Genomic DNA, 15,226 nt, shown 5'->3' on the forward strand with positions numbered 1-15,226 from the left:
TGTATCTTTTGGAAAATATCTTTTTATTATTCTTTGATTCAGCATATATCTGTTGAGCATCCTTTAAACACCAGCTCCGTTCTAGCACTTAAACCTGTGTTTAAGTCTTTACTCTGTTTTGGCTTTGACGAGAATCTGTTTATTAAATGTGCGTTTTATTAGTTTCCATTATTTTTATAAAGAAATTCAGACTTCTACTTTACAAAAATATAAAATCATAATTTCAGTTATTTTCACCCAAAGAACTTTAATATTGTCCTTAATGATGCTAAAAAAAAATCGGTTATCAATGGTTTTTATTGTCATGGCCTATTAAAAAAATCAGTTTGTCGGATTATATTAAAACTAGGCATACTAGGTTGCTGTATTTCACTGTCATTAGTTTAACTCATAGTTTTAGAGAGTCTATAATTCCTACAATGTTTTAAATTCACAAAGCCCCTTCTAGCTTTCCCAGCATTTATCAGTGATTAAGGAATGATAAGTGAACATTATTTAGCAGAGTTCAATACTAGAATTGAAATTTAATTCTTATTCTTTACCCAATCTCTAGTTTTCCTAAATCTTTCAAGTCCTGGACCTGAGTGAATGTGCAGTGTCTCAGACTAGGGTTAAGAACATCACCGAGCTAATTGATCATTCAACGTTCAGAAGTTAGGACCCAGGTTCTGTGGGATTGAAGCAGACTTTCCTTTCTCCATCTGAGGGATAATTAAGTACTGGTGTATGTGAGATCACCTAGTAAACACGTCATCCTATCTATCTACTACACAACAAAAGCAAAGTCCCTACAAATGCTTCAAAACCCACCACTGGTGAAAAAAGGTGGTGTCATTAACTAATGTAACCAAATTAATAAACTGGTGAGGATTTCCCCAGTATCTTTTTTATTTAAAGAAACACCCAGGTATCAGAAGTGAGCTTCAAAAATTTAGACTAAACAGCTGTGTGCATGGTGACTGCTCATTGATAGGGTCAAGCCTGGGACTGTTTTGAAAATATTCAAAAGCTGCTGAAATTAATTTCAGTTTAGTTATCTTAAAACAGCCAGAGCAATGAAGTCTTTCTGTGTAAACTCTGTTAGGAATTTCTGGACAAACTTAGCAACAAAGGGAGATAGTATTTTCCTCTTGAACTTAAGCAGATCTGTCTTTTATTTTCTTATGGCTTTTTGACCCTTTTAGTATTTATACTATTTCAGAAATTCACAGAAATACAATTTAATCCATTGGATTGTTCTAGCCTCAGCAGATCTCAAAGGAACTAAATTTAGAGATTCTTAGCAGTTGGTTAACTTGAGAGCACTTTAGAGAAAATTTATTTGAAAGGAAGCAGCTTTGAGTAACTCTGTTTTGGTCAGATTTAGTCTAAGTGGATTCTGTCATAGAGGAGAAATCGTTATGATGTGATTAAGTAGAAAATCTAGAAAATTAAAGCATAAAGAAGCTGCAGATTAAATTGATTTCTGTAATGTAATTGATAAGCCATATTAGTTTTTGCCTGTCATAAAATAATTATATCGATTAGATATCAATTCTAATATAAAGCCACCTAACCTGCCTTCTCTTAATAAATAACTACATTCTGAAAATCAGTCTTGGGTATTAGCATACACTAAGAACTGTTGAGAAAGAAGAAATGGAAAATTTTATGGGTTAAAGTTAAATCAACATATTAAATACTATTTGGCTGTAGAAAACTTAAATTCAGATTCTTCATAATGAATATTCTCGTTGATGGGTTCCCTCATCCCCCTGCTCTCTCAGTATATTTATGCTTTTCTCTTCAGAAAAAATATTTATAATGTTTTGTCTCTAACAACACATGAAAGGATGAGAACCTGCGCCTTACATTATATTATTAGAGTGGACATAATACTTTTTTAGACATAAAAAAGAGACACAAATAAATACATAGAAATTGAAAGAAAACTATGCTCAAATATTAGACAATTCAGATAAGATGAAGTTTAGTGTATATATCCTTCTTTTATACCTTAGATCTCATCCAAACCACCAACATGACCCAAGCAGAGAAGGTGGCTTTTAGTGAAAACCTCATCATAAATAGTATTTCTTCATCATTGTTCTTTTTGAGATTAAGTAATATTATATATATATTATATATTTTTAGAATAGTACCCAGCGGTTATACGACTGCTTTTTCAGAAGTTCAGTGAAAAGCATCCTTACTACTAAATATTGTTAAACTTTAAACTTGAATTGAGTCTATTCAAAAAAAGGATTTGAAAAATAAATTTTGAAATAGGCTAATAACATGCATGGCCTACTGCAATAGTTTTTCAGTGGCTTTTTGGCCTGTGGGTTCATAATTAGAAATACATTTGACATTGCAACCCAGAATACACACACAACTGAAACAAAAGTTTCCATGGAACAGTATTTACTCTATTATGTGCAATGCATTCACTCATATTTTCTATTCTATTTCATTTTTCAAAATTGCTTGTCAAGACCATTAAATTGATTTCACAATTCACTAATGAGTTGTAAATCAAGATTTTAAAACACCAGCCTAAACAATAACATATAGTATTATTGCTAACATAAAATAATATTGACACTAAGTGAAAAATATTCTACAAGGCACATTGAACCAATTGAATCCAAGACAGTTATTGTCTCTCAGCTTTATGAGAACACAATTATAAATTGAGAACAAATGTCTTTCTCCTTTTTGGCGTTTAGAACATTTTAGACGACTTACACTTAAATATCTAGGGAACTGTATCTCTATGAAAATAAATCAATGTTGTCATAATCCTCCAAGAATCCAAAGATCGCATGGATGTGCTAATCTTTCACAATGATAGGTCGAATAATTTTGCATTTCTAGAACTCCCCAGTGTTGGTGGTGAGAAACACAGTGAGGCAATGTGCCAGTCCCTTGCCATGTCTCTGTCCTCAGGGACCAATTGTATGGCTTTGTTCCTTCTTTGGAGAATGGGAAAATGGTCCCCATCAATCTCTGCACTAGAGAACCAGGGGATTTAGATGTCTTTGAACTACAAGGCCGCAGCGCACACAATTAGGTGTTTAACAACTACCTCTTCATCCTGGCAATAATAATAACAGAAATTTAAAAAATAAATAAGAAAATAAAGATTTTCCTCCAAGGAAAATCCTGAGGCTTGGAACAACCCCAATCCCTACCTCCCTCTTGGCCCAGACTATGGAAGCAGAGTGAGCAAATGCATTTGGAATATTTTTAAGAAAATATTTTACCTAGTGGCTCAGTTGGTAAAGAATCCACCTGCAGTGCAGGAGATGCAGGTTCGATCCCTGGAAAAGGGAAATGGCAACCCACTGGGAAGATCCCCTGGAAAAGGAAAATGGCAACCCACTCCACTATTCTTGCCTGGGAAATCCCATGGACAGAGAAGCCTGCCATGCTATACTCCACGGGGTTATAAGAGTCAGACACGACTGAGAAACTAAACCACCACCACCACCACCACCAGCAATCAATTGCTATTTCTTTCTTGAAATGTAATCAGTCTGAAAAATTATCTCCTAGTTTTCTGTGATAATGTCTACTTTCACAAAGAAAAAACCCAAATCTACATTTGGGAGGAAAATTTTGTTTTCTGCCTTTCTAGGCAGTATGAGATGGAGAAGGCAATGGCACCCCACTCCAGTACTCTTGCCTGGAAAATCCCATGGATGGAGGAGCCTGGTAGGCTGCAGTCCACAGGGTCGCCAAGAGTAGGACACGACTGAGTGACTTCACTTTCACTTTTCACTTTCATACATTGGAGAAGGAAATGGCAACCCACTCCAGTGTTCTTGCTTGGAGAATCCCAGGGACGAGGGAGCTTGGTGGGCTGCCATCTGTGGGGTCGCAGAGTCGGACATGACTGAAGCGACTTAGCAGTAGCAGCCAGTATGAGAACCTTCTCTGGCCTCTGTTTTATTTAAATGGAGGAGCCAAAAGAAAAGAGGAGGATAGGCTTTATTTTAAACCTTATCACTGCAGGAAAACTTCATAATATAAATGTACAGTTAAATAAATTGTGGACAAATTCTCATCCATGTTTTCAAAAACTTAGTTAAGTCTTTCTGATATGTTTTACTTGTGTAAGTACATTTCCTGGAAATAGGCTAAAAAGCTGAAAAGAGTGAAATATCTGTGGTTTTCTTAAAGTAGTCATTTTTAACATAGTTTGAAAGGTTCAGTGTGATAATTCAGCAACTCTTATTTTCTTACGGCATTCTATTCTGAAGACATAACAAAGCAATGAAAGAAATATGATGACTGTAAAATGTCTCCTGGAAAAGGAAATAAACCAGTGGAAATGTCCTCATCTCGTTGATTAGAAGTCTACCCAAAAGCAGCTCATGTCTGTGCTGTTCTTACTCTCTGTTCCCTGCAGGATGGATGACATACTGATTGGGGCACCTCTCTTTATGGAACGTGAATTTGAGAGCAGCCCCAGAGAGGTAGGGCAAGTTTATCTGTATCTGCAAGAGAGCACCCTCATCTTCAGAGACCCGCAGGTGCTTGTAGGCACCGAGGTTTTCGGGAGATTCGGCAGCGCTGTGGCCCATTTAGGAGACCTGAACCAAGATGGATACAATGGTAATTTACACCACTGCATGGAAATTACTTATGTGCCATAAGATCATGTTACTGTTACATGAAGTAAGCAACAGATTTCACAGTGCTGTATGTGAAACAGTTCTTATGATTGGTCTTTAATAAATTATCTAAAATTTCAAGATAACTTAAACTTTATTTAGTTTGGGTTAATATAGATGTTGGGGCTTCCCAGATGGCGCAGTGGTAAAGAATCCAGCTGCCAATGCAGGAGATGCAAGAGATGAGGGTTTGATCCCTGTGTCAGGAAGATCCTCTGGAGGGGAAATGGCAACCAGTATTCTTGCCTGGAAAATTCCATAGACAGAGGAGCTTGACCCAGGGATCAAACTTAGAATGCCTTCTAAGTACCCTCTCCTCAGTAAAACATGACAGCTCACACAAAATTTTGCATACATTTTCAGGACCTTTAAATTAAGGACCAGGGTATAATGGGTTTCTTGACATTCAAGGGAGTAACAGGATTTTGCTCCAATAAAAGAGCTTAGGGAGTATTCTCATCAAATCAAAGTATTCATTAATACCTTTGGCACATGGTCATGTACTTTTATGATTTCTTTGGAAAAACATGTCTCAGCAATGTATGGTAACTTTTAAAGCACCATAAAACATAAAGGCATATTAAAAGCTCATGGTTCCAGGGAAATTTTTTTTAAAAAAGACAAGTTCATCTTCAACTGATTTGTTGCTTTCAAAAACTGCCCTATTCCTGAACACCACATGAAATAAATAATGCTAAATTATTGGTGGAATCATCTTTTTCATTATCTTCTCTTTTGTCTTTTCTCTCAAACCTTTAATGATACTTTTAAGAGATAAGAGAGACATTCATAATGACCTAAAAGGGGTTCTGCCTCTCTGAGCCTTGGTATCTTTAAAATGATGCCAAAAAGGGATGAAACCAGGGGACAGATGTCAACTCATGGACTCAGAGGATATGAGAAAAGTACCCCTTTCCATCTACCATTTGAGAATATATTTATTTTCTGCAACAGGCTGAGTTTTTTGAGAGTTTATCCTTACCTGTTAAGTGAAAGTGAATTTATGATCCTTGTTATATAGTAAAAATCAATTTACAATTTATTTAGTCTCATCAGACTTACTTAGGAACAAAAATAAAGAGACAAATGACAAAATAAAGACACACAGTGATGTCCGTGGCACAGAATTGTTCTGTTATTGTGTTATTGGTGCTCTTTTTCATGTAAACCTAAGTAGTTAGATGCATTGTTTAGAACAATCCTGTTGAACACAGAAGGTCATTTTCATTTAGTGCTAAGTTTAGTTGGAGACAGTCGATAGGGCTCTTTCCCAGTTTCTCAGAGGCCTTGACTATGAAATGAAACTTGCCTACATCATGGGATGATGTCATCATTCAAGAATATAATCTTTGTGAAAGAAGATGTTTATTTCTTTTAACAAGAAACTCTAAGTACCCTGCAAATGTGCCTCAACTGGTCTTATCCAGCCCGGTGCTCTGACCCAACTCTTCCCCATCCCTTACTAAGTTTCCACGTAGACCACCCTCTGACTGCTCTTCAGGAGGGCCAAGCTCCTTGCATCCCTGGGCCTTTATACAGTCTTCCCTTCTTCCTGGACTGCTTTTCCTTCTGATCCCACATGGTTCGTTTCCTCTTGCCCCCAGACTTCAGTTTCTATGTCAACCTTACAGACACCTTGTCTGAACACTTCATCTAAAATAAGAATCCAGTCACTTTCCATCACATCAGTATTTTTAAGATCCTATATGTGGCATTTGTCACTTTTCATCTTTCCTTGATTTTTTTTTTTTGTGTGTGTGTGTGTGTGTATGTGTGCTTTCAACCATGCTGCACAGCAAATGGGATCTTAGTTTCCCAAACAGGGATTGAACCCGTGCCCCATACACTGGAAGCACAGAGTCTTAACCACTGGAAGGGCAGGGAAGTCCCTCCTGATTATTTCTTTATTCAAATTGTCTATTCCCTGCACTAGAGTATAAACTTTTGAAAATCAGTGTCTAGTTCACCATTGAATCCACTGTACCCAACACATAGTAGGCACTTGGTAAATATTTTTGGGATGGATGAAAGGCAACGAATAATTTCCTCTTGCTATAGTCCTACACATTTTTCTGGAAAACGGAAGAAGCCCTTTGGATCATTGCTGAACGTACTTAATTCTCTAACATTCTTCTTTAATGAGAAATGATGTGTCTCTGTCTGCAGACGTTGCCATTGGTGCACCCTTTGCAGGCAAGGATCAAAGAGGCAAAGTGCTCATTTACAACGGGAACAAGAATGGCTTAAACACCAAGCCTTCCCAGATTCTGCAAGGAGTGTGGGCCTCCCAGGCTGTCCCTTCTGGATTCGGCTTTACTTTAAGAGGAGATTCAGACATAGACAAGAATGATTACCCAGGTAAGTTTTTCTTCCTTTTCGCATGAGAAAGTCTGCTTCCTAGAAAGGACCATTCTCTGGACCACGCAGCATGTTTAAGCAGCTCTCTTATGCAGCCTGAGCTTGCCCATGGCACAGGTTCTTTGGGTACGATTCTAGAGCAACTTTCAGGAGAGTCTGAAGACAGACAAAACAAACACTCCTTTTCCTGTCAAGAGATGATGTTAAGAAAGCAAGATGGCTTAAAAAAAAAAAACTTCATTGGACATAAAACTTATCAACTTTGTAGCAAAAATTTTTATTTGAAACCCCAAAGTAATCTGGTCTCCATCAACCAAGACAGCTTACGTTAGAGTTCTTTTTAGAGTGATTTATTTTAACCCTATAATTCCCTGTTGAGCTCATAGTTCCTATGAATTGACTTATGAAACTCAGTATTTCTATCCTAAAACTAATGGTTTGGGAGCATAAATATTTTCCACCCATGTTTGGGGGTTGTCCAAAGATAGATTGTTTTAAAGCAAAGCAAAAGGAACTGGTTCTTTATACAGATTGTAAACAATTCTTGATTGCCTAATTCATTGTGAGGATTCATCAGAAATCCATGTAGCACAGCAAGATAATTCATGTTTTATGCATGCTGTCAGAGAGTACGGATTTGTCTTAAAGGATTGTTTCAGTAATCAGGGTTATTAGCAGAGAACATTAGACTTCTTGGTTTTGTGGTTCAGTTCTGCGCCGAAGAATTGATGCTTTTGAACTGTGGTGTTGGAGAAGACTCTTGAGAGTCCCTTGGACTGCAAGGAGATCCAACCAGTCCATTCTAAAGGAGATCAGCCCTGGGTGTTCTTTGGAAGGAATGATGATGCTAAAGCTGAAGCTCCAGTACTTTGGCCACCTCATGTGAAGAGTTGACTCATTGGAAAAGACTCTGATGCTGGGAGGGATTGGGGACAGGAGGAGAAGGGGACGACAGAGGATGAGATGGCTGGATGGCATCACCGACTCGATGGATGTAAGTTTGAGTGAACTCCAGGAGTTCAGACATGGACAGAGAGGCCTGGCATGCTGCGATTCATGGGGTTGCAAAGAGTTGGACACGACTGAGCAACTGAACTGAACTGAACTTTCCCTTTTGTGTTGGTTATTTCAAGATGGTTTCAACAAATACTTAGAGATCATTAATAGTTCACTGACAGTTTTGACCATTTATTGAGACCTTATCTCTTTCCATCACTTCTATCCTCATTGAGTATTTTCCAATGTAGAGCTTTTATCTGGCTTGGGGCAACATTCCAAGAAACTGGTTGCTGAAATATACATTACTAATTTTAATCCTTCAACTTTCTTCTCCCCTCTGGATTGGGCAGAAAGGATACTACAACAAATTCTTATACATTTGCCAGAAATGTTTCTTGGCACTAACATAAACATTGTAGTGGGCTCATAGCAGATATAGAATTATATTGTATATGAATGTGTTCTAGCTGAGGCAATTTCAAGAGCCTCTAGTGAAATTTGCTTTCTTAGGTTTTATTATACTAGTCTAATCAATGATGGTTAGGTTTTCTTTGGGGGAGAGGAGTCTCATAAATACTTTATTTTAAATAATCTCCAAATTAGATTCCCTATGTGATTTCTTCCCAAACTATGCCATATCTTAATTACATCTTTTTTTCATCCCTTCTTAACAATCATCAAATGGTCATTTGAGGCCATTCACTGGTCAGTAACTTTGTCCACTGAGGCTGATTCACTTTACAGTGATTAATGATATTAATGCAGTGTATCCATCTGTCTATAAGTAAATATCCTGTACTAAGACAGGACCATAGATGCTGCTTAGGTGGATTCTTAACCTCAAGATAGTCTTGAGGGTTTCAGAGTTCATCGGTACATCTCAGTTAGTAGACCCGAGTTCTGGCCCCAGTTCTCTCTCAGCTATAGATGGCTTGCTTATGCTTCATTATCTTGTAACATTTTCCTTCATCCTCATCCTCTTGCAAGCATCCTCTCACAAAATGAATGTCATTCAAAGAAGCCTTTTTGTCTTAACATCAAGTCCCCAGGGACCTAATGAGAGGAACACTGCCTTATACGCAGGTGACTAGATCCTATAAGCTAGTGCAGCAGATTGGAAATTTGCAGGCATAATTCAGGAATCAGACATGGAACTTTCCTCATTTTTCTATAAGCAAATGCCCTTTAATCCTCAAGTCTCCATTCCCACTGTGGTATTGGAAAACCTCAATCTTGCAGTCACATCTAGATTCAGACTTAATATCACTTGGGTAAATATGTGTTTGGATTCAAGACTCTCTCTTTCCTCCCTCTGCAGCAACTCTGCCAAGGAATGGAACAGCAAAGGTGGGGACCCTTTTGTCCCGGGATGGAGAAGGGGGTTCCTGGACCAAGGACATAGCCTGCAGTTGTTGGCCTCTGGCTGAAGAATGGCCCAGTCTCTCAGTGTCTGACATGTTGCTCAAGCTTCGGTGATTAATCCAGCGGTTTGCGCAGTGGCCGCTGCTCAAAGTTCCATGTGTCCTCGTTCTCCTCGTCCTGTTTTGGCTGCTTCTGGTTCCCCCTCAGCAGGTGCTTCTGTGCCACCACTGGGACTCATAGATCAGGGTCTTCAGGTCTCAGAAACTGCCTTTAAGCTTATTCTTCCTTTGGCCATTGCTAATTTTCCACCGGAGCATCTGTTATTCCAGCACCTAAGAGGGCTGCAATCTTCTTGGGTTTTGTTTGAGAAGTATTGTGGCACAAACCCTCTTTTCGTTATTGGGTGGCATGCTTTCTAGACCCTGTAGTTCACTTTGCAAACTCTGTGTTCTCCTTCTCCATGATCTGTCTTGTGATTTTCCAAATCAGTCAGTCTTTTCGGGAAATTATAAAGAAATGCAGTTTTCTTTCCCTCTGGGGTCTTGCTCCTTCAAATCAAAAGAAATCTGTCTTCAGATCATTGTCCCTTCTATGAGCTTCAAAATCCATTTGACAAATTGAATTTCTTCTCTTAGGGTGTATCTCCTCATACCTGCTAAACAGTGGTTCTCAATCTTGGCTACACATTAGGATCCTCTGGGGAAATTTTAAAAATCCTTATACTCAGGTCACCCTGCAGAGCAGTTAATTCAGAGTCTCCAGGGAGTGGAACTCAGACCACGGTCATGTGTTTAAGTGACCTGGGTCTTTCTAGTATACAACCAGGCCGGGAACTAATGATCTTAAGCAAGATTCCCCCACTTTAATGAACATCTGGATCACCTGGGCATCTTGTTCAAATGCAGATCCTGATTCAGTAGGTCAAGTGGGTGGGAGAGACTCCTCATTTTCAGCACGTTCCCTGGTGACACCCTCACTGGTACACTGCTGGTCTTCACACCACATCCCAAGTAGCAGATTCTGAAACAGCATGACGCCAGTTACCTGTTGTGCCTGTTACAAGTGTGTGTGCTGTTGCCTTCATCATGCCCAACTCTTTGTGACCCCCTGGGCCACAGCTTGCCGGGTTCCTCTAGCCATGCGATTCTGCAGCTGAATGCATTGCACCGTTCAGATGTTGTGACCTCCTGGGTCTGGAATGGGGTTCAGGGATTTGTGCTTTTACCCAGGACTGTACTTTGAGAAATGCTGCTCAGGAATGCCTTTTTCCCATGCTCACAATAGAGGGATGTGAATCCTAACCCTAACCTACTAGCTGAGCTCCAGCATTTTATTTACTCTTCACTCAGCCATCAAACCAACCTAAGCCTCTTTTCTGTGGATTGCCTCTGGGTGGTGATGCCAGGGCACACCTATACCTCATCTGAGGATGTTAAGGAAATCCCACTGAAACTATTTCTTGCAACGGTCAACATTTCCTGGAAGTTATCTGTGCATTTAAAACAATGCCTCACTACTTTTCATTTAAAATATATTGTCACATTTGTTAAGAACTGACCCGCTTAACCTGCCTTAAGCCATAAAAGGAGCTGTTTATATTAAGGCTACAGAAATAACTCAAGGGAACCTAAGGACAAGGATTCTGCCCAGACGTTGCAAGGGACTGCCTGGGATCCAAGCCTGTCAGGACTTTCCTTCTCTGGCCTCTCTCTCTGCTCATCTGTTCTGCTCTCCAGCGTACTGTATTTCTGTGAGCACCAAGTGCTGCTTTGGTCCCAGAATTTGCATGCTGCAGTTGTGCTCACCCGAAGAGACTGTCTGTAATTTACCTCAGACCCAAGTCCTGGGGAAGGAAATCTCATAGACTCTGAGGCAAACAGTGACGTTTTCCAAAGAAAGTCAGAGTTGACTTGGGGATTGTGCAAGCATCAAAATAGGTAACCATTATGACTCCCCTATAAAGTAAAACAGAATACCCCCAAGATATCAGTGTTGTGTCAAGAAAGGAAAGTGCTTTAAAGGAAAAAAAATTATTTTTAAATGAAGGAATAAAAATTATTTTTAAACTGCTCATCAAAATTTTTGTATTTGTCCCTTTAGTTCAAGGTCTAAATGGAAAATAAGTGAGAAATTCTGTTCTTCATTTAGAAAATATGTAGTCGTATTTACTATGGGCTAGACACTGTGCTCTGCAGATTTGGGGGAGGGGTACTGTGCAAGGAAAGACAGACAGTTAATCATAACTAAGTGGTAGCTCAGCTGGTAAGAATCCACCTGCAATGCAGGAGACCCCAGTTTGATTCCTGGGTCAGGAAGATCCACTGGAGAAAGGATAAGCTACCCTCTCCAGTATTCTTGGGCTTCTATTGTGGCTCAGCTGGTAAAGAATCCACCTTCAATATGGGAAATCTGAGTTCAATCCCTGGGTTGGGAAGATTCCCTGGAGAAGGAAAAGGCTACCCACTCCAGTATTCTGGCCTGGAGAATTCCATGGAACTGTACAATCCATGGAATAAAAAACTCAGACATGACTGAGCGACTTTCACTCACTCACTCACATGGCTATTTCATCCCCCAGACTGATTAAAAATCAGATCACTTAGTACCTTGAAATAATCAAAAGCATAGACATGCAAAGGTGGTTTCATTGACATCTGTCTGCAAGTTATAGATATTTTGTGTCTGGGCAGGACCAGACACTTAGTCTTCTTGTCTTAGGGAAAAAAAGAATGCTGGCAAAAATCAGGCATGGGCCAGTTACATTGCTAACATTATGACAATTACAGCCAGTGTTACTCCTGATAATTAAGAGCCCAAACCATGCCAGCCACTGCATAGATAAATATAGTTCATATATTAAGGTAAATATAGTTCATATTCCTTGGAATATTATTTCTGAATCTCTCTCCTCTGTATACCTGGCTTCAGTCTCTGGGTTGGGAAGATCCCCTGGGGAAGGGAACAGTTACCCACTCCAGTATTCTTGTCTGGAAAATCCCATGGATAGAGGAGCCTGGCAGACTACAGTCCATGGGGTGGCAAAGAGTCAAACATGACTGAGTGACTTTCACTTTCCCACTTATATGTGTATATACATATGTGTGTGTGTATGTGTGTACACACATATAGCAGGAGAGTACATGGGGTAAAGTTGGATGACACTACTTCTTTGGGGGAAACATCAAACCAATATCAATACAACCATGTTAAAATTGGCAAAATGGCTGTGAAGGGGAAGGGAAATCAGACTGTCTGGGTTCAGATTCTGATGTGTCACTGATAAACTATGTGATAATGGAAAGTTGATTGATTTCTCTGAGCTTTCATTTCCTGGAAGTGCTCAGTCGCTCAGTTGAGTCTGACTCTTTGGGTCCCCTTGGACTATAGTAGCCCACCAGGCTCCTCTGTCCCTGGGATTTCCCAGGCAAGAATACTGGAGCCATTTCCTTCTCCAGGGGATCTTCCTGACCAAAGGATAGAACCCACTTCTTCTGCATTGCAGGCAGATTCTTTACCACTGTGCCACCTAGGAAGCCTCCTTATCTGGTATTATGGGTCCAATAATCCGACTTCACTGGGCTGTGTGTGCTCTCACTTTCTAGGTTGGGAGAGGAATCTTATAACATGTTGTAAAATGGCTTAGAGTAGGAATGATGACTGTCTGACTAACATAAACAGAATCAAAGCTACTGTACTTCCAGACATGGACCACATAAGACACTGAAAAACTGCATTCTAGGATTCTAGAGATGGACAGTATAGGTTTGAAACTTGGTACTGCTATCTTCTAGCTATATAAGAATAAGAAAATTCCTTATCCTCTCTGAACTTGAATTTCCTTATCTGTAAACTCAAATAGTAGTATGTTGGTATAAGGATGAAATGAGATCATCTATGGCAAATAGGTTGGGGAAGCAGTGGAAACAGTGGCTGACTTTATTTTTGGGGGCACCAAAATCACTGCAGATAGTAATTGCAGCCATGAAATTAAAAGACTCTTACTCCTTGGAAGGAAAAGTATGACCAACCTAGACAGCATATTAAAAAGCAGAGACATTACTTTGCCAACAAAGGTCCGTCTAGTCAAGGCTGTGGTTTTTCCAGTAGTTATGTATGGATGTGAGAACTGGACTATGAAGAAAGCTGAGCGCAGAAGAACTGATGCTTTGAACTGTGGTGTTAAGAAGACTCTTGAGAGTCCCTTAGACTGTAAGAAGATCCAACCAGTCCATCCTATAGGAGATCAGTCCTGGGTGTTCATTGGAAGGACTGATGCTGAAGCTGAAACTCCAATACTTTGGCCACCTGATGCAAAGAGCTGATTCATTTGAAAAGACCCTGATGCTGGGAAAGATTGAGGGCAGGAGGAGCAGGGGATGACAGAGGATGAGATGGTTGGATGGCATCACCGACTCAATGGACATGAGTTTGGGTAAACTCTGGCAGTTGGTGATGGACAGGGAGGGCTGGCATATTGCAGTCCATGGGGTTGCAAAGAGTTGGACATGACTGAGGGACTGAACTGAACTGATGTAATATTAAATGAAGTTTAAATTACTATGAGATTATATAGAGCACAGTTTAATAAACAGTAGCTTTCAATCATGTCTTTAAAACAATGCAATATTTTGGATATATTCTTTTTTTTTAATTTTTACAGGAGTACAGTTGCTTAACAATGTTGTGTTAGTTTCTGCTGTACAGCAACGTGAATCAGTCATACGTGTACATACATCCCCCCTTTTTGGGGGTTTCCTTCCCATTTAGGTCACCACAGAGCACTGAATAGGGTTCCCTGTGCCATACAGCTTCTTGTTAGTAATCTGGTTTATATGTGTTCGTAGTATCAGTAGTGGATAAATGTCAGTCCCAATCTCCCAGTTCATCCCACTCCCCTGGAGGTAGTCTTTTTCTTACACACATTAGCTGATATTATTTTCTTTTGCTTGTTCAATGTCCATGGTCCCCAGTCTTAATTTGTACTACTTCATTTGCTTCCCCTGCCCCTGACAAACAGGACCATGAGAACAAGAACATAGTTACTGGGACTCTGCCAAGCTGAGAACCATATATCAAATTCCTGTTAGGCCAGGGTTATGTGGCAGGCTGGATGGGAGGGGACTTTGTGGGAGAATGGATACATACATATGTATGGCCGAGTCACTCTGCTGTCCACCTAAACCATTATAACATTGTTAACTGTCCGTGCGCATGCATGCTAAGTTGCTGCTGTTGTGTCTAACTCTGTGCGACTGTAGCACAGAGTTATGGACTGTAGCCTGCCAGGCTCCTCTGTCCATGAAATTCTCCAGACAAAAATACTGGAGTGGGTTGTCATGCCCTCCTCCAAGGGATCTTCCCAGCACAGGGATTGAACCCACTTCTCTTATATATCCAGCATTGGCAATATCAATTGGGATTGAACTGGGGTGATGATAATGGCAACCAAAAGGAGGGATTTGAGGGAATCATGTAAAGAAAATGGGCAAGACTTGGTAAAGACTGGCTCTGATGGAACATAGAGGCGGTGAGGGTGACTAAGCAGTGACGTTAAAGATGACTTTGGGGACTTCCCTGCTGGTCCAGTGGCTAAGAATGTGCTCCCAAAGCAGGCATCCTGGTCGGGGAACTAGAGCCCACATGCAGCAGCTGAGTTCAAGTGCTGCAACTAAAGATCCCACATGACACAAGTAAGAGCCAGCACAGCCAAATAAATAAATATATTTATAAAAAGATGACTCTGGAATTTTGATCCAGTGTACCTGAGAAAAGTAGAGTATAATAGATCAGCCTGGGGAGATTCAGCTATAGAGACATAGAAGTTCTACTCTAGAAATATTTGGAATAAT

General features: G+C 39.9%; 1 protein-coding gene across 1 annotated transcript in view; it reads left to right on the plus strand.

Annotated features, from left to right (window-relative positions):
* The window catches only part of ITGA8 (integrin subunit alpha 8), a 193,442-nt gene that overhangs the window by 55,607 nt on the left and 122,609 nt on the right, over positions 1-15,226 (plus strand). The window contains exons 12-13 of the mRNA XM_040248977.1: positions 4,394-4,599; positions 6,825-7,016. Of these exons, the coding sequence (XP_040104911.1) occupies positions 4,394-4,599; positions 6,825-7,016 (398 nt within the window). The remainder of the gene's footprint in view (positions 1-4,393; positions 4,600-6,824; positions 7,017-15,226) is intronic.

The sequence above is a fragment of the Oryx dammah genome, unplaced genomic scaffold (assembly GCF_014754425.2).
Source record: "Oryx dammah isolate SB20612 unplaced genomic scaffold, SCBI_Odam_1.1 HiC_scaffold_10, whole genome shotgun sequence".
Taxonomy (NCBI): Eukaryota; Metazoa; Chordata; class Mammalia; order Artiodactyla; family Bovidae; genus Oryx; species Oryx dammah.